The following is a 19120-nucleotide window of genomic DNA, read 5'->3' as shown; positions in this document are numbered from 1 at the left end:
CGGAAGACATTCTGCCATGGCTCTCAAATTGTTGAGCTACTATGTAACATTTTAGGATCCATAAATGTTTCCTAACAGGAAACTTCTCTGCAGGGTTGTGGTTTAAGCCCAGCTGGTATTTGATCACTGCACAGCCACTCACTCAATCAACTTGGAAGGGTGATAGTGTGAAAACTCATGGGTTTGAGATGACAGTTTAACAGGTAAAGCAAAAGCTGCACTTGTGAGCAAAGCAAAACTAATTCATCCCTCACTTTGCAGGGGCATGCAGTTGTTCTGCCATCTCCAGAAAAGCAGATCTCCTCCATCCACTAAGGGTGACTTAGGAAGACAAATGCTGCATACGCCGAATGTCCCTCCCCTTCCTTCTCTCCCCAGCTTAATATGCTGAGCATGACACCATATGGCCGTGGGTGTTCTTGTGGTCAGTTGGGGTCAGCTGTCATGGCTTTGTCCCCTTCCACCTTCTTGTGCACCCCCAGGCCCCTCACTGGGGGGGCACTATGAGATGCAGAAAAGCCCTTGACATAGTACAAGTGCTGCTCAGCAATAACGAGAACTTTCCTTTGTTACCAACAGTGCATTCAGCACAGATGCAAAACACAGAGCAATACCAGGTACTGAGACAGAGTTGAACTCTCTTCCAGCCCAGACCACTACAACAGAGCAGAGTCAAACATTGATTATGGGGCAAAGATTTGTTTGAATCTCTGCAAAGAGAAGGATAAAAAGGTAAAATGTTTTGTGGGTAAGTAAATACTACAAGGTCAATTAGGAGCCAGAAGCCCTGTTGGAGCAGCAGTAGATATTCAGTGATCACTAAAAATGTAGGGCCAGTTGTCTTCTCTGAGTATTTTAAGTATTATTTCTGTTCCACCAGTGGTATTTCAGGCTATTTTTCCTAGGGACATCTGAGCTGTGGAATATTAAATATTTACCAAATATACATAAATGCAACTGATGTGAGATTATCTTTTTGGTCCAAATGGTTTAAATAAAAGGGCTGCTTAGACAGAATCTTGTTGTATACCAATATGTTATTTAATGTGTTCAAAACCACCTGTGGGATAAATTCAATTTTCCTAGGCACAGCATTATAAGATGTCATATTGCTGGTTTGTGAGCAGCTCTGTAATTCTGAACTGGGCATGAAGTTACAGATAGGAAGGTTTAGGCATTTAAGAGTAGGATCCACAAAGTCTAAATTACCCAGGAGGAAATCAGAGGAGAGGAAACAGAGTTCCAGCCTATTCTTGTTCAGAAGCAGATGTAAATACTCTTGAGCTGTGCTATTCTTCATGCATTTATGTATGAAAGTTGTATCAGCTTTTTCCTGTGCAACACACACAAAAAGGGAACTGGATATCCCAGTGCACACTACAATCTGCTGTGATGTGGCTGATCTGCCTTCAGATCTCCCTCTGCCCAATTTGGCAGAAGGATTTGAGCAAAAACAGTTTCTGACTGCTACTAGCCCAAGAGCATACTCAGAGATGACTGTCTAGGTCTGTCATGTCAAAACTCCTTTCATAGAAAATACTAAGTAATCATTGGCCAGGGAGAAATTACAAGAAAGTGACTATTTTAGGTTGGTAGTTTAGGTATTGAAGTGATGCTGAAATTTCAGGGTGAAGTCTCTTTGCCAATAAATACTGTAAAATCTGTTGATGCTGTTCTACATCAAATCATTAAATATCCATTGGGTGGGCATAGGAGCTTAACTGCTATACAGCACATGATCAGATGAACCTCTGACTTTGCTACCCCCTCTCCTCACTTAACAAAGGTCACTTAATTTATGCAAAGTGAAGCTGCTTTTCCAAATGAGTTTTGACCCGTTTCATTGCTGTGTCAGGTCATAAATCCCAGTAGGTCTCTGTTCCATTGCAGAAAGGTGAGATGTAAGACAAGATACTTCAGGATGAGCAGATAGAAAACTAAATGTATGGTAATTCTCTCTTACCCATCATAAGTGAAGGAGCAAAGGTGACATGCTGATGGGAAGCTGAGATTTTTCCATATCTTGTGTCCATTGTCTAAATGGTTTTTTGGTGTCCTATGTGTGCACCCTCTCACAGCCTGCAGAGACAATGTTCTACCTTGCTAAATCATCACCACTGAACTGGAAGAGGTGAGGGGATGAAGATGCAAGTGCTCAGCAGATTTAGGGACATACTTGAGCAGTGCCATGTCATGCAGAGTTTGTAAATCCAGGGTTATGGGAGAAGTGGGAAAATGCCATAGAAACTAGTGCCTCTGAGATGGTATAGAGCAGGTCTTTCCTCTTCTGTGACAGTCTTTAGCTCATTTTTCAGCTGTCTTTCTCTTACTTTCCTACCTCTTATTACAGGTGTATATTCTGAAACACACAAGCCACATCTTGCCAAGGTCACACCAGCCTGGTGTGAAACTCACCACAGAGGATCCTGACTTTCCCCTGGCCCTTGGGAAGGACTCCCCTGGTACAGGGAGGTTCGAGGGGCCAGCACAGCCAGGCTGGCAGTGGTTGTGGGGCAGCAGTGTGGGGTTGGCAAGCACAGGCCGGGCCTGCTGGGTGGGCACAGCAGGGCTGTGGGGCAGGTGGAGCATCAGGTACTGAAATGGGAATTTGGATGTTGGTGCACACACCCCAGCTTCCCCCTCAGGCCAGAGTGCTGTCCACGTGGCAGCAGGGAGCCGTGCTTGGATCCTGAAGGTGGTGTGTCCCAAATCCTTTGAGAAACAGCCTGGGAGCAGTGTGGACCCCACCATCTCCACTGAGAAGGACGCAACACCTGGGTCACCAGAGCACTGCACTTTGCCTTTCCCTCTGCACGGGCTGGACCCACAGGCTCCCCAGACATGGCTGCAGGAAGCTCAGGTCACCCCTGGGCTCTCTGGCTGCTTCTGTGGAGAGCTCAGCTCACCCTTAGTTTCCTCAAATGTGGCTGCAAAGAGCTTAGTTTGTTTTGGGGCATCGCAAGATGACAAAACAGCCACATTTTCAAAGCAGCTCAGCAAGCTGCAAACCTGCAGGTGCACAGGGCAGGCTGGAGCACGTGCTGTGAGAACACCCCGACCCCCTGAAAGCCTGGCTCGCTTTGTGCAGGCAGGGTCCGGAGCAGAAGGGGCCCAAGGGCAGCGCCCTGCTCCCATCCGTGTCACTGGGCTGCACGGGAGGAGGGGCTGCTGGGGGCAGAGGGGGCAGTTCCCCCGGTGGCTGTTTAAAGAGCGTGGTGTGCTGTGTGTTTAGGGCCATTTGGAGAGAGCTGCTGCTCTGGGTGGAGGGGACAGTGAACTACTCTGAGGCAAGAGCAAGTTTCTGGGCTGAGGCATCACTCTCACCTCCTGGCATGCCACCCCAAACCCGGGCTCGGCAGAGACTTTTGATCAAAGGGGGAAAAGTTGTGAATGATGACCTCTCTGTGGTGGCTGACGTGTACGTGGAAGATGGAGTGGTGCAGCAGGTGGGACCAAACCTAAACCCGGAGCCCTCGACTGGACTTGTTGTGCTGGATGCGACCAACAAGCTGGTGATCCCTGGGGGCATTGATACTCACACACACATGGAGTTCCCTTTCATGGGTAGCAGGTCAAAAGATGACTTCTACACTGGAACCAAGGTGGGTGCACATGTGCACGTCTGTGTGTGCATCTGGGCTTTCTCAGAGAGGGGTGCCTGCTGGTCCTCCAGTATTATTTCTAAAAGAGAGAATAGAATGTGAATCAAGCACAGCCAACTGTTCCTGTCCCTTTGTCTCGGACATTGTCATAAAGCAGTTGGGGTGCTCAGAGGTCCACCCCCAACCAGTATGTTATTTGGGCTCCTCCAGAAACTATTGGGGTTGTGGGGGTCAAGTGGGACAGGCATTTACCCTGGCTGTCAGCATGCAGACTACAACATGCTTTGGTGCATCAGGCTTCATACTTCTCTGAGCAAAGGTTAACTAAAGAAACAGTTTAATTCCCCTGTGCTGTTTAAGCACTTCTGTGGTAATCTGATCTTTCTCCTCTGTTAGCATGAGGGAATGCAGGCTTTTCTTCTGTCATTCACTTTGGTGCTTACTGTGTGTCTAAATGAAAGTCCACTTCAAATACACTTTATGAAAGTACATTATTTCTCCCAGTTTTATGCTTGGAGTGGGGTTTTTTCAGCTTTTTAGCTCATCTTATTATATACCCTGAATATGAATAGTGTATCAATTACTCATATTAACACTAATATGCATCATCTCCATACAGTTTCCATAACCAAAACTTTCAAGGCACTTTTCTAAGAGCTTTGTCGTGCAGACTTAAATCCTTCATTCACAGACAGGATCACATTGCCCCACTTGGTTTTTCTGCTAGCCATCACCTTCACAGAGATTGTTATATCCAGTTCCTCTCACAGGAGAACTGGGATTTACTAAAAAGCAGAAAATAAGTTTTTAAGGTTTTCTCAGTAACTCTGAGGTACTTATGGGACTGGGAAGCTGCAAGACAGAGGCTGCATACACAAAACAGGATGTCCAGATAGTCACTTCAGTGCCTACAAGAAAATTCTAGAGCTAGCTTAGCAGTCAGGTGTCAAAAAGTTAGATATTGTGGCTATCCTTAACCCAGGTCAAAGTGTGGAAAGTGTTCAGACCTATTCACTGAAGGTCATCCTCTGACAAATATTTTGGCAAGAAATTCAGTGAGACAGAGTTGTATTCCAGCTATTGCAAAATATGCTACAATGATTAGCTAAGATTTACCCATTCAGTTGAATAAGTAAAGGCATCTCTCTTTACAGACAGAGGGAGAAAAAGATGTAGGGAATAAAAAGAGACTTCAAGTGGAGTTGTGGAACCCATGACTTTTTTTTTTCTCAAAGTCTGTAAATTTTCTTTAAATCCTGTTTAACAAATAAGTCAGTCAGCCTTGATGGAAAATATTTGACAGTTTGAACAACTTTTCCTGGAGAAAATGTTTTTCTCAATTCATTAGAGATTACAAATACTTGTGTCACTCTCCAAACTTCACTTTTTGCAAAATATACTGACACATTTACAATTGTTCTTCTGAATTCTAAATGAGCAGAAGGAAGAAAGGGACTAATTGTTGTAGAAAAAGGAAGAGTAATACAGCATGAGGGACCTGGACAGGCTGGATAGATGGGCTGAGTCCAACAATACAAGGTTTAACAAGTCCAAGTGCAGTGTCCTGCACTTTGGCCACAACAAATCCCTGCAGTGCTACAGGCTGGGGACAGAGAGGCTGCACAGTGCCCAGGGGATCTGACAACAGACTGGACATGAGCCAGTGTGTGCCCAATGGCCAAGAAGGCCAATGGCATCCTGGCCTGTATCAGCAGCAGTGTGGCCAGCAGGAGCAGGGAGGTCATTCTTCCACTGTACTGGGCACTGGTGAGGCCACACCTCGAGTGCTGTGTCCAGTTCTGGGCCCCTCAATACAGGGAGAACATTGAGGTGCTCAAATGCATCCAGAGAAGGGCAACAAGGCTGGTGAAGGGTCTGGAACACAAGGCCTGTGAGGAGCAGCTGAGGGAGCTGCGGCTGTTCAGCCTGGAGGAGGCTCAGGGGAGACCTCACCCTGAGAGGAGGGTGCAGCCAGGTGGGGTTTGGTCTCCCAGACAGCCAGCGACAGGACAAGAGGACACAGTCTTAATCTGAGCCAGGGGAAGTTTAGGCTGGACATTAGGAAAAAATTCTTCACAGGAGGAATGATTGGGCATTGGAATGGGCTGCCTAGGAAGGTGGTGGAGACACCATCCCTGGAGGTGTTCAAAGAGACTGGATGTGTCACTTAGTGCCATGGTTTAGTTGATAAGGTGGTGTTAGGTCATAGGTTGGACTTGATCTCAAAGGTCTTTTTGAATCTAGCTAATTCTGTGATTCTGTGAATTTGAGCTGTGCATATTTTGATCTGAATTGGTTGTTACTGTTTTGCAAACGGACATTGTTCAGAGCAATAGAGAGGATTTCTTTTGCTAATCTGGAGGAAAGCAACAATTTCAACAAAGGAACTTCTGTATTGCATCAATTTCTTTTAGTCAAGGATCTGGCATCTGTGTAACTTATTTTCCCTTCAAAGGCAAGAAAAGTAATAATTCAGTTTTCCATTATTAACAGTGGAAATTATTGGTTAAAAAGCAATTTTTTGATCACCATTCATCACTTAAGTAAAGTTGTAGTTTATTTTATTACTTTACAACATTTAAGTAGAGAATGTAAATTCCTCATTGTATTTAAAAACCTCTAAACAGTTTTACTAAATGATATTGTTTCTAATAAAAATATACTTTTAAGCACTTTTAAAATATTTTAGTATTAGACAAGAGTTTGTGGGTTTTCGTATTGTATTTTCAAACTCAATAGGGCTTTTTGTTGTTGTGTATTTGCCCCTTAATACTTTCCCCTCACTCAGGCTTTTTTTTTTTCCACTACACAGACTCTGAGGAAGCACATCTCAGGCTGACTGTGCTCTTCTTCCTCAGTGATTCCACACACTTGAGGAAACTCACTGATGCATAAACACTACAGACACATCTCCAATTCTTTGATAAGTTTTTGTACACAAAGAGAAGCTTCTCCTTCAGTGTAAGAATTTGGCTTGGATTCTCCTGAACATGCTTTTGAGAACATTTTTCTCAAAGCAAATGAAATTAATCTCCAAAATCATTTTTTTGAGTCTGGGCTTTACTCAGGGGAACTCCTCAGTGGCTTTTGGCTTTTCAGTCCAGATTAATTGATGTAAGGGAGTTGGAGAGGGTGGGAAGAAATTTGCATTATTTCTGATTGCTAAATATTAACTTTCTTCTTTTCAGGCAGCTATAGCAGGAGGAACCACTATGATCATCGACTTTGCCATCCCTCAGAAAGGTTGTTCTCTTACTGAAGCTTTTGATACATGGAAAAGCTGGGCAGACCCTAAAGTCTGCTGTGATTATTCATTGCATGTGGCAGTTACATGGTGGAGCAACAAGGTAGACACAAGGGCTGATTTTAAATTCCATAAATTTGTACTACACCTGCTTGGAATCAGTCTTCACACACTAAATATTGCTTGCTGGTTAGTGGTTTTGTGATTAAAAATATTTGAAATAGCCCACACCCTTCTGAGAGTATATGTATTTGAAAGAAGTCTGCAGAAAGCCTGTATCTCTGGATAATACTGCACAAAGTTAAAGGTAGGGATTGTGCAAGACCAAGACCAGGCAGGTCAGAGGGGGAAAGAGGTATTTACAATAATTTCGTCTTTTGTTGCTTGAACACTTGATATTTTATGCTTCTGATGAGTTTTGGTGGTTTTGGTTGGTTTTATTTTTATAATTGTATACACAAAAAATATGGTACTTGACTTCATTTGTGGAGGAAGACTTCTTTTTCTGGGTGGCTGCAGTAAAGCCCATTTAAAGTAAAGCAGGACTTTAGCCAATAGTGCATTGAATGTGACATAATCTAAAAAACCTTTTTTGGATTTACAAACAGGAGAATCACCTTTGCTGAGTGAATGTTATCTGATAGCCTGAAAGCTTTACTGATAAATTAATTTTTCACGTGCTTGATATCTATCAGAATGAGACTCATGTTTTACAAGATGACTTTGGATTCTCAGAGAACTATGCATCAGTACACAGATATACTAAGTAAATTCCTATTTTATATATGAGTACTTCTTCTAATTTTTAAATTCTAGAACATATGCGCCAAAGCATTCCCTCTGCAAACAACACATCTTTGGTATTCTGTGTACTGAGTGCTAAAATAGGCTGACCATAACTTCTAACTTAAGGCAAAGTCATGAAATAAATTCTGCAATGAAATCTGAGTAATGTGCATTTGAAACAGCCTCAGCAGACAATAGTGGAATTCTACTGACAAATCCAATAAAAATAGGAAGATGTAAATCAATGAAATGTTCAAGTTTATATTGAGAATGTAGCTGTTTTTAAAGGCCAAGATTAAAAGAAATAGGTTGGGCATTTTGTAGCTGCAAAAGGCCTGGATGAAAAAGACTGATAAATCATACCCATCTAATCAGCTCTCATCTCATCAGGATTTGAACCATTAATTAAAAGCATACATTCTTTACAATGCCTTCTGTTAGTTGTAGTAAACAGTGAATAGGATAAACGACATGCCTCTATATTTGTGCCATTTTGTCAGGTACTTCTTTGATAACTCCCACTCAAAATGTGCTCCCATCCCTCCTCTGGATAACTAAAATATTTCCTTGAATTTTTTATATATCTTACCCTTCTTGGGCAGACTCAACCAGATTATTAGAGAGAAGATGAAAAATAACATTTTACTTTTTGAAGGGAAGTAATCCCATGGAAATTTCAAATCAGTTACTGTAACCATCGTTTTACTGGGAGGGGAGAACTAAAGTTATGTAATATATGTTTCTAGCTAACCAGTTGTGCAAGCCTTGAGGCTAAAATATGTGTCTTTCTTTCTTTGTGATGTAATGTTTTGCTGGGCTTCATAGGCTCTAGCAGAAGCAGGGAATCCTAACAAGAAGTGAATTAAAAATAAATAAATAAATAAATAAATAAATAAATAAATAAAGGCCTCCACATAGCATTTTGGAGCTGTTTTGTTTGACAACAAAATGTTTCAAAAGGCTGTGTGTGTTGTTTGGAGTCAGGACAAAGCTCTATAAGATGAAATCTTTTCTGTCACTGTGTTGTTTGCTAGAAGCTGCAGCCCATTGCAATCCAATTTTGAAAATCGGTTTTGCATAAATGTCCATGTTGTGTGAGTTGGACACATTGACTGTAATATTGGAATGAGTGTTTTCAACACCAGGAGGTTTATTTGAAATAAAATTCTGCCTCATTACCTTTTGTAAAAAGCATTCCTTCCTGCAATTAACTTGTGCTTCCAATATTTGCACTCCAGCGTTACTCTTTTATATACTTTGAGAATAAATTTGATACAAGAAGAATAGTCTAAATCAGTCTTTAAATATGTGACTTGGGCTATTTGTACTGAAGATATGTTTGATGGGCGAGTAAAGGATCACCCTCCATATTTACAATTTCTTTATACAAAATTATTAATATGTAAAATATAATTGCTGTATTTTTCAGGTGAAGCAAGAAATGGAAACGCTTGTTCAAAACAAAGGTGTCAACTCCTTCAAGATGTTTATGGCCTATAAAGATATATACATGGTCAATGACGGGGAGCTGTATGAAGCTTTTTCCTTCTGTAAGGAACTCGGGGCAGTTGCTCAAGTCCATGCGGAGAATGGGGAGCTAATTGCACAGGTGCACATTTGACATTTTGTCCATCAAAGTCAGGAATATAGATGGTCCTAGCCCTAGGTCTCTCCAGAAGTATGGAGAAGGCTCCACTGGCTGGGCACAGTAGTCTCAACATCCCTCTGTGCATAATTCATAAACGCTTCACTTCATACCTGCTTCTGCCACCTTAGTGCTGAGTGGAGGCACTGAGAGCTCTGGGGCCCTGAGAGTGGAACTCCACCAGTAATACTCGACATCAGTGGTAACTTGAATGGCTCTAATAGAACAGTTTCTTCAGCTATTCCAGTCAACAGCGCTTTGACTCTGCCCCATGTCCCGTAACAGAAATTAATTCATTGCTAAATAAACTCAAATCAGCAAATCTGAAATTCCTGGAACAGCAGAGGGACAAAACCTTTTTGCCTCTTAAAACCTCTTTGCCTCTTGGGGTTTTCAGAGGCTCTGGATATGCATCTTTGTGCTTAGTAAGAATTTTTCCTTTTTTTTCTCTCCAGTGAGGGTTAGTAGCATCACAGGACATCTTTGGCCATGACATTTAGGTGTACATATTGAGAGATGGGTAGGGTTTTCAAGAGCATTGATTTATTCCTGCAAGCCAGTGAAATGTGTTATCTGAATTTACTTAAGAATTCTGAGACCTGAGTTGATTGAGAGATATATTAGATTTCAGATAAAACTACGGTAACTTACTTTGGAAAAAAAAATCACAACTGCCTAGTTTTGTTTTTCCTTGAACTGTCTGCAATGGCTGCTTCAGAATCCATTTGACTGGCAGCATGCTCATGACACCGTAAATACATTTTAACTGACTCTTACATGCTTTTGTGTGGTCTGCAGGGTGCAAAGAAGATGCTGGCAATGGGAATAACTGGCCCTGAGGGTCATGAACTGTGTCGTCCTGAAGAAGTGGAAGCTGAAGCTACACAAAGAGCCATTACCATAGCAAATGCTGTGAACTGCCCCCTTTATGTAGTCCATGTCATGAGTAAATCTTCAGCAAAGGTGATAAGTAATGCACGAAGAGAAGGTAAAAGTTGTAATTCTTTTATGCTTGGACAATGGAATTGGGGGACGGTTATGGAAAACCAAACACAGTATTAGTGTCCTACTTTTCATGGGTGTTCTAAGCCTCAGATCATGGGTGAATTTCTTGGAGTGGGATGTCTATGTCTAAATTGTGTGTGTGTCTGTCTGTCTGTCTGTCTGTGTGTTGTTGGGCTCAAGGGGAGCAGTGTGTAAGAACAGCAGCCAGAATTCTCCCCAGAGCAAATTTTTTCTCTTCATACTGTACCTCCAAGGTCAAAGTGATGGTCAGGACAGCATTATTGCAAAAATGATGTGACCAATTCAAGACAATAAATACTCTACTGTTCTTCTCTCTCAAGTTTGTCTGCAAGACTTTACCAAATATCTTGATAAGAAGTTCTATAACAGAGACCACACCATATTTTTACAGACAGTGCCATGATGACTCCTATTCACTGGGCATTTAAAAGTCATGGTGAAGATGACAATGTCTGAAAGCCTTGATTCCCACCAGTGCAGAGTTGCTCAGGTTTGCACTGCAGTGTTCACAAATAACTCTGGTCAGCCAAGGGGGCCTGACTTTGCTGACCATTTGTTATTTAGGCTAGAAGCAACCTGAAGGCTGTAGGTATTCAGGGCGCTTTATCTCCTCATTTGTAAATTCATCCAGAGCAGCACATGGAACAACAGCACTGTAAGGAGACATTACCAAGGTGGAAGGAGCAGAACAGGAGCCCAAGATTTGGAGGACTTAAAATTATGTGTCCTCATTATCTTTTTTAATCTTTTTGATATGATTTTACATCTTTTGCATTTACAGCTTGTTTTCACCTGACTTGATATGAATTTCATTTAGACCTCAATTTTGCCATTTCTTGTCTTTAGATAATGCCTATACAGGGGGCACAGATTATTAATATTAAAATGTAGAGTATGCAATCATGACAAATCAAAGCAGTGTGATGTCATTGTACTAATATAGATGGATATGTTTATGCACAATATGTATGACCATGACTTCTAGTAAGATTTAGCAGTAATTCAAGTTTGTAAAAGAACTTACCAGAATATATTTTATTATTGGCACATTTTCTACTGTGCTATATTGGATTCCTCCACTAGATGCCAGTGCTGCCAGGAATGTGGATTATATCCATGCGTTGGTTGTACATTCACAGGCGTTGTGTGAACATTAACTACATGAAGTTATGACAACAGTTGAAATACCCAGATTAAAGATGAAAAACTGTCTGTGAACACAGAAGAGCTAAGACAGTATTTTATAATATACTGTTCAAATAAAGACTTTTATGCTGACACTAAATACTGTAATACATTGATGAGGCATGTATTGTAAGGATAGTCTGCAGTGCCAGTTTGATTATAGAGGATAGATGTATTCTTTTCCAGGATGTATGCTTTCCCAATATTACTAAGAAAAATCTGGGACAATTTATGCACATTGTGGTGCAAATTGTATTTTATAGCCTCCTGGGCTGCTGCAGCCAGATTCAACAATGCTTTCCTTTGTGCACAGCAACTTATAACATATCTTCATAATTTATATGATCTGTATAGAAGTATACTGTTTGGAAAAAAGAAATCTAAGATTGATTAAGAAATTTCAATGGATAACTAGGGTACCACAAAGGTAGTTACAGGAATTGTAGTTTTTAATGAGATTGATCTGTATGAATTTTGGTAATTGAAAATTCACTATTGTTGGTTTCAGTAGAAGTTATTTTTCATTTTTCAGTAAAAAGTGGTAATTAAAAGCAAGGAATTCCGGACCAAAAAAAAAATCTCAAAGTATTGTATGAATGACATAAATAAAACTCAAGTATTTTGATGAAAGACATTCAATTTGGACAGGTTAAAAATCATTCTAAATGTGAAAGATGTGTAAACTCTTAAATACTGGAAGCCTCTCAAGCATTTGAAATATTCACTCTAAAACAGTTTATGCATCTTTTCAAGATCACTTCTCCATGTCTTGATGCTAGCTTCCTGCTATTCACAATTGTGAAATTTTTCATGTTCCTTTTCAAGCACTTAGCATGAAATACAAAGTGTGTGTGCATATTCATCCCTGCCCATGTCAGAGGAAGATTGATATCCCTTCCAATTCCATCACTGACCTCAGAAGGGGAGAAACAGATCTTCAGTGAGTGAAATCTATTTTCTGGTTGACAGTGTGATACCAGAATTGAATTGCAATTGCATTGCTTCTCAAATTCTATGGGATAGTGATTTTCCTAGTCAACAATATAAGTCAGAGCCCAACTCTTCCTTGTCATCATTTAGCTGTACAAGGTGAGAGCTAACATTAGAGGCTGAAGGCCTGATAGAGCTTGCTCTAGATACTAGGCATAATTCTGTTGTCTTCAGTGTGCTATGGCTCAGACCTTGAAGGTTAAAATCAGTCATACACACTGTAAAGGAACAGCTGTTCTTATTCTAGATTAAGCACATTTAAGAGAATGAGGTGAGCGAAAGTCTTTCCCTCTCTCTTCCATGCCAGAGTGCACCATCTATGTCTGCTCTGATCTCCAGCAGCACCACTCAAGGAAGGAGAACTCCAGATTATGGCAGCATGTTTTTCATGTACATCTGTAATAGCTGCTGAATATTCAGCAGGGAATCAAAAATTCCACACTGTGGCCATGTTGGAGAGGGACAAGTTAACTCATGCCCTCATCCTGTTATTTTTGAGGAGCCCTACCAGCCTGTTTGCCAAAAGTAGTGGTTCATCAGTTCTCCACTGAGAGGATCAAAGACAGAACCTCTGTGAGAACAGCAGTGTGTGACAGGTGTGACAGCACCTCTGTCCTTGCTTGTCTCAGTGGGCTGTTTCTTCATCCCTGTGCAAAATATGGCCTTGAATCTGGACAGAGCAGGTAGAGGAACTGTATTCTTCTACATAAGGGCAGTTTGATATATTTGTGTGCATGACACTCTCATTCCCTTAAGTGGGAAGACAAAAGGAATTCTCTTCCTGCTATTGTGTAAAATCTTCCCTCCAGTGAGAATAAAAGGCTGTAGAGCTCCCGTGTCAGGCAGTGCAGCTCCTTCTACTTATTAGGATTACCTGATGTGAACTTACTGGGGAAAAATAATGTGACCTTGTCACCCACTCCTGCCACCAGAAATGCTTGTGGAGAGAGCAAGGCTAATAAAATGTGATTATGGGGTACATGATTTATACTGTTTCCTCCTAAAAAATGCTTTCAATCTAAGCTAAATCTCAGCTAATGTTGGAGACCATAGAATCATAGAGTGGTTTGGGTTGGAAGGGACCTTAAGGATCATGCAGTGTGATGATTAAAGGTCATGCCCCTTTTCTCATTTATTGTGATGCAACAGCCAGGAATGGAACTTTCTAGTGGAAACCTGGAGAGCACAGTCTTACTGAAAAAGTAATTTTTCATAAAAGTTTCTCCTTTTTAAAAAAGTGCATAGAAAAATATGTCCTTGGCCAGATTCCAAGACTCTTACTTAGGCTTACAAGATTGCTTCCTACCAACAGTCATGGGTTATGTCTCTTCTTGGTGAGGGGAAAGGCATATCCATTGCTGAGGGAATACAAACTCTCAAGCTGATTCTGAGCCCAGGAATGCAACTAAAAATGTCAACTTTTTAGCTGTCTCATGCAGGACAGCTCAGGTCCATGCTGTGTATAGCCTAATGGATGCAATGCTATCTGTGATTCAGTAAACCCTGCTTTGCAGTTCTGCTCCTTTCAGAGCTTGTGAGTATCTTTGCCCCATATGACCTTATCCTAAGTGCTTCTAAAACTTCTACTAGAATAAGAACATATGGACCAGTTTTTCAAATCTGTTAATGTTAGTTGGTGTTTATCACTATTTCAACTCTTTTTGAGTTCTGGTAGGTGGTACAAAAATAGCAATTGAATGATCTTCTTTTTGATAAAGTAATCTATCAAAAATAGCTCTGGCTAGCCAGTGAAGGCATCTGATAAAAAGTCACCAAATACACAGATGTTTACCAGCTTCTCAGAGGTGTCAGGAAGACCAAACAGCAGAACACTTAGTGGTTCCTTTTTTAATTGAATGCTGGAAAATATAACAATTTGAAAGACATGATTTATTACTGCATTACTTCACTTTTATGCCTATAGGCAGAAGTCAATCAAGCTAGAAGAACCTTAATGCAGAATTTCCTTGTTTCCAGTTCAGCTGAAAGAACCTTAGTGCAGAATTTCCTTTTTACTAGGTTTAAAGCAGAATCTTGATATTATTGTATCCTTCAGGCTGGCTTGTCATGGCCAAGTGAAATGCAGGAAGTTGCACATTCAGCAGAACTGTCCAGAGGTAGTCCGTTGAAACTGCAGTGTTCAGACTCAAAATCACTTGAGGGAATAACTTCTATTCCTCCCCACTCATGGGAACAAAGGGAGCTGGTCAGCTCAAACTCTGACTGCAGAAATACTGTCATCAGCTATGGCACATGAGCTAGAATCAGTTCAGCATATCCAACTGGGAGCTTGGAAACGTCTTTTCATTTTCATGTTGTGAAACTATGATGAGAAAATTATTTTTCTATTATTCTCTGAAGTATTTATTAAGCAAAAAAATTATTCTTTTCCTGCAATTTTAATTTTAATAATTTGTAGCTATGTCCTAATGATTCATAGCTCAGGTTTACTTTGGATGAAAGCTTCTTTATCTTGTTTAAATGCAGAAGAAGAGACACAAACCACACCTCCCCTCCCTCCCCTTTCTGGTGGCTTTGAATATGAAAAATCTGCCAAAAGACTAATAGGCAAATGTGACAGATTGGTTACATATACCAGACCTTCTATAGAGAAGGTCTATATACATCTAGTTTGGTGGCAGCCTACCCTCAAATACAGTGTTTGGAGTTGGCCAGGGAAGGCCAAGGGCTCCTGCAAGAGTCAGGGAAGACCTTGAACTAAGGTGAACCAGGTTTCATCCTAATTTCATCCATTCTCCTGGTTTTATCCATGTTTCTTCTTAGGTTTCTTCATTCAGCTCTGAATTAACAAAACACTGATCGGCTCACATCTCCTCATCAGTGAGTGATCATATCACTTCCATGCATGGCCTCATAGTCACTGCTTTTGAGCTCCGAAAATAAGATGTTAAAAACCAGTAAATATCTGCCTAAGTCATGTTTTCAAGTCTAAAAATGGTGGTTTCCCTCTGAACCCAAGTATTAATCTATAACATATGTAGATAAGTGGGACTGAGAACTTAGAATGCTCCAAGCCAAAGCATCAACATGAGACAAGCACATTGAGCATGTCAGAGTGCACTGACACTGAGGTGGTTGTAACAAATTAGTAATGCTAACAGGGAGGCTTTAGGCTGTGGACAAAGTTGCACTCGGTTGTACTTGGAATAAATGTACAATACAGTAGCACCAAAGCAGACCTTGAACCATGGAGAGATAAAGCTGTATGAGGCCTTTTAGCAAATCTAGCACCAAAGATTTCAGAAATGGCACTAGTGCAATGAGAAGTGTACTTTGAAAGTAATTGAGCTCCTCAGTAGCTACCTATGCCAGTGCAGGAGTTACAGTGCAGTACCTCACAGAAGTAGCAGTCTAATGTACAGAGAGAGATCTGCAAAGCTTTGCTTTTTCTTTTCCCACAGTACCACGACTGCATGACTTACACTCAGAAAGTCAGAGAAAGGTCACAGGGTTGTATCACCAAGCAATCACCAGCTGTGGCCTTGCTGGGGCATGCAGGGATGGTTCCAATACAAACTGTGTCTGGAGTGAAATCTGGCATCCAATGCAAAATACCCACTGTCTGTAGGGATCAGGGGAGGGAAAAGGCTCTGAGACCCAGCAGAAGCTGCATTTAACCAGCACCAAGTGGCCTCTGAGTGGGTGTGGGAGGTCATCCTGGTTCTTTAGTGACCATTGCAGTTGGAGGCATCTCCACCTGTCAGCTGCAGAACTGCAAAGTGTCTGGACCACTCACTCAGGGAGTGAAACATCTTGTTCTGATGAGTTTCAAATCCATGTTTCCCAGGAGAAAAAAGTAGTTAAAATATGCTAGCTCTGTCCAAAGGCTAACAGCCAGTCTGGGTTGGTGTCCTCTTCTGAGGAAAATAGGATACTGTGCAGCAAAGGATAAAAGATTAAAATTTGGGAGATAACTTTTCAAATTAAGCTATTTATAGTTTTTTATTTGGGAAATCTTTCTATACTTTCTGGCTTATGTCTCCTGCCATATTGTTCTTCCAGGCATAATTATACCCTGAGAATTAAAAGTGCCACCTTGCAAAGTCTGCATGCTGTATATATTAACTGACACTGTTGTGTAGTCAGTAATTTCAGAGCACTAAACAGGTACTACCAAGTATATGAATCTTAAACATAATTAATGCAACTGAGGACTGCTTTCTTTTTGAAACCTCAATCACATTCCTAGTAAACAATGTGTAAAACCCATTATGATATATCTATCAACAATTTAATTAAAAAACTTTCCTAAGAAATGTTCTTAGGAGAAAATATATTGGGAAATCACTAGCAGAAAATTCAGAACAAAGATGCCGTGTTATAGCTTAGTTTATTATGTCCTTCCATATGTAGGTGTTTAATTTGAAACACTCATTCAAATTTAAATTCATTGCCACAAAGAAGATCCTTAGCAGAGAAAATACAAGTTATGCATTTTTATGTTGTTTGATGATGATACCTTTGCTTTATATTTTTCAGGAAAGGTGGTTTATGGGGAGCCTATTGCTGCAAGTCTTGGCACTGATGGCACCAACTACTGGAATAAAGACTGGGCTCATGCTGCAGCATATGTGATGGGACCCCCACTGAGACCAGATCCATCTACTCCTGGTTTCCTCATGAACTTACTGGCCAAGTAAGTAGATGCACAAACAGTGACCACTGATACCCAAATGCACAGCAAATTTTGTCAGGAGTACATAATAGCTGGCTGATGCTCTGGAGATTTTCTAAGAACAGAATGTTACATTATCAGAAAGGAGAAATGGAGGGTGAAATCACAGATGAAAAATTTCTCTTTTCATATTTTATTTCTCTGAACTCTTACAGCCTTCTGTCCACATATGATTTTATTCAATAAGCCTTGCCTTGCTCATACCACAGCAAAAATTGTAGCATGACCAAGAAGACAGGCTGTAAGTCAGTGGGAAATGTGTAAAAGGTGAGGTCACAGCTAGACTTCTGGGGTTTGTTGTCTGATGTCTTTTTCACTTGAAATTCAAATGGTGCATGAAGCTGAGCCTGCTAACTTCTGAAGGTACATATAAGATATTCACTTCATAACATCTACTTAAGAAGGATGTAGAAAATGAAGTATCTTTAGGATATCTGCACTTAACAAGATGTGTGGTTTGCTGGTATTTCATTACCAGTAAGGGTTAACTGCACAAAAGGGTTGAATTTGACAGAACAGCCTGTAAAGGTATGCCTGAACACAGAATAACTATTGTGCAGATCCTTAGTAATTTCAGAGGTCATATGGAGTGACACAGACTGGGGAATTTCATTTCTCAATGTGAGGGTGAAACCAAGCTGCTTGTTGTGGGCAAAGTGGACAATTCCTCCGTTTGTGGGATGTCTTTGACATATCCAGAGTAAAAGAGTCAGTGTTGGTGCTTGTTTTCTTCTGAGGGGTTTCTGAGGAGGAAACTGCTTCACAGGGCAACTGGCTGTTACTGTGGAGCCAGTCTTGGGGGATGGGACTGAGGGAAGGCTGGAAGGGCATAGCAGTTTTTGTCTTGAAGGCTGATGTCTTGATCTACCCAGGCTTACAACAGGTTTTCCTCTGTGGTACTGTCTGGTACATGCACTGATTCATAATGAACTTTGTTTCTCTGCAGTGGTGACCTATCTGTGACAGGGACTGACAATTGCACCTTTGACATATGCCAGAAAGCTCTGGGCAAAGATGACTTCACAAAAATCCCTAATGGAGTGAATGGTGTGGAGGATAGGATGTCAGTCATATGGGAAAAAGGCGTTGTAAGTAAATCAAAATGCCCAAACATAGAGGTAATTGATTTCTCCCACAAAACGTAATCTCTCAGCAGGTATTAACTCTTCAGTTTTATCAAGTGTGTTTATCATAAGATAACTCATTCAATTGAAAATTGTAACAGTCCTTATTAGCCCTCACTTTATGCTCATGGAAGATGGAAGATTCTTAGTGTCTAAAGTATTTCACTAAAGAATCATTTCTATGGTTTAGCAGTAAGGGATTGCTATTTTTTCAGGGGTACTGCAAATATATTTCCTTGAAGCACTTTTTTCAACTTGTGAAATGAAAATAAAAGAGGTACCTACAGTTTCAACTCTATCAGCTGTGTATTTTTTCCTTTTTGATCTCTCTCCAACTTAGCCATTGGAGGAGTTTGCACAGTGGTGTGCCTGTCAACTTCTAATTTATGTTTTAAGAAATGCTTCTCTAATGTGATAAGATGAAATGAGCAGCTTCAAGTCCCACTCACTTCAGATTCTCGTACCAACACAAGAATGGTCAGTGCTTCTGAGACAATGTCTGATGAGGGGGGAGGTAAGGAATTCTCTCAAGGAATCTGCTACATACCAGGTGTTATGATTGCTCTGGCTAATGCAAAACTGTGACGTTCTGGAAGCTCTGGTTCTATCAAAGTTCTCTTGCAGTAGTGAAGTCACGTTGACAATGCACTGTGAAGCATATTCACTTGTCACAGTATAATTACCTACCTCACACACTTGGTAAGGATGTGGTTCATGATATCTCTTGCTTATCTGTATTTGGGATTCAGCTCCAGCTGGTATATTCAAAACACACACTTGTGCCTGTACTCACCTGTGGCACAGCTCTAGTGAGATTTCTTA

General features: G+C 40.9%; 1 protein-coding gene across 1 annotated transcript in view; it reads left to right on the top strand.

Moving 5' to 3' along the window:
• The first annotated feature begins 3284 nt into the window (after nt 1–3284).
• Nucleotides 3285–19120, top strand: part of DPYS (dihydropyrimidinase) — a 30816-nt gene continuing 14980 nt past the window's right edge. Inside the window, exons 1-6 of the mRNA XM_030971233.1 lie at nt 3285–3602; nt 6791–6949; nt 9062–9241; nt 10076–10265; nt 16979–17135; nt 18121–18262. Of these exons, the coding sequence (XP_030827093.1) occupies nt 3333–3602; nt 6791–6949; nt 9062–9241; nt 10076–10265; nt 16979–17135; nt 18121–18262 (1098 nt within the window). The 5' untranslated portion in view covers nt 3285–3332. The remainder of the gene's footprint in view (nt 3603–6790; nt 6950–9061; nt 9242–10075; nt 10266–16978; nt 17136–18120; nt 18263–19120) is intronic.

Source organism: Camarhynchus parvulus, chromosome 2, assembly GCF_901933205.1.
Source record: "Camarhynchus parvulus chromosome 2, STF_HiC, whole genome shotgun sequence".
NCBI lineage: Eukaryota > Metazoa > Chordata > Aves > Passeriformes > Thraupidae > Camarhynchus > Camarhynchus parvulus.
The sequence above is the reverse complement of the archived record's forward strand: the minus strand, read 5'-3'. Positions and strand labels throughout refer to the sequence as shown.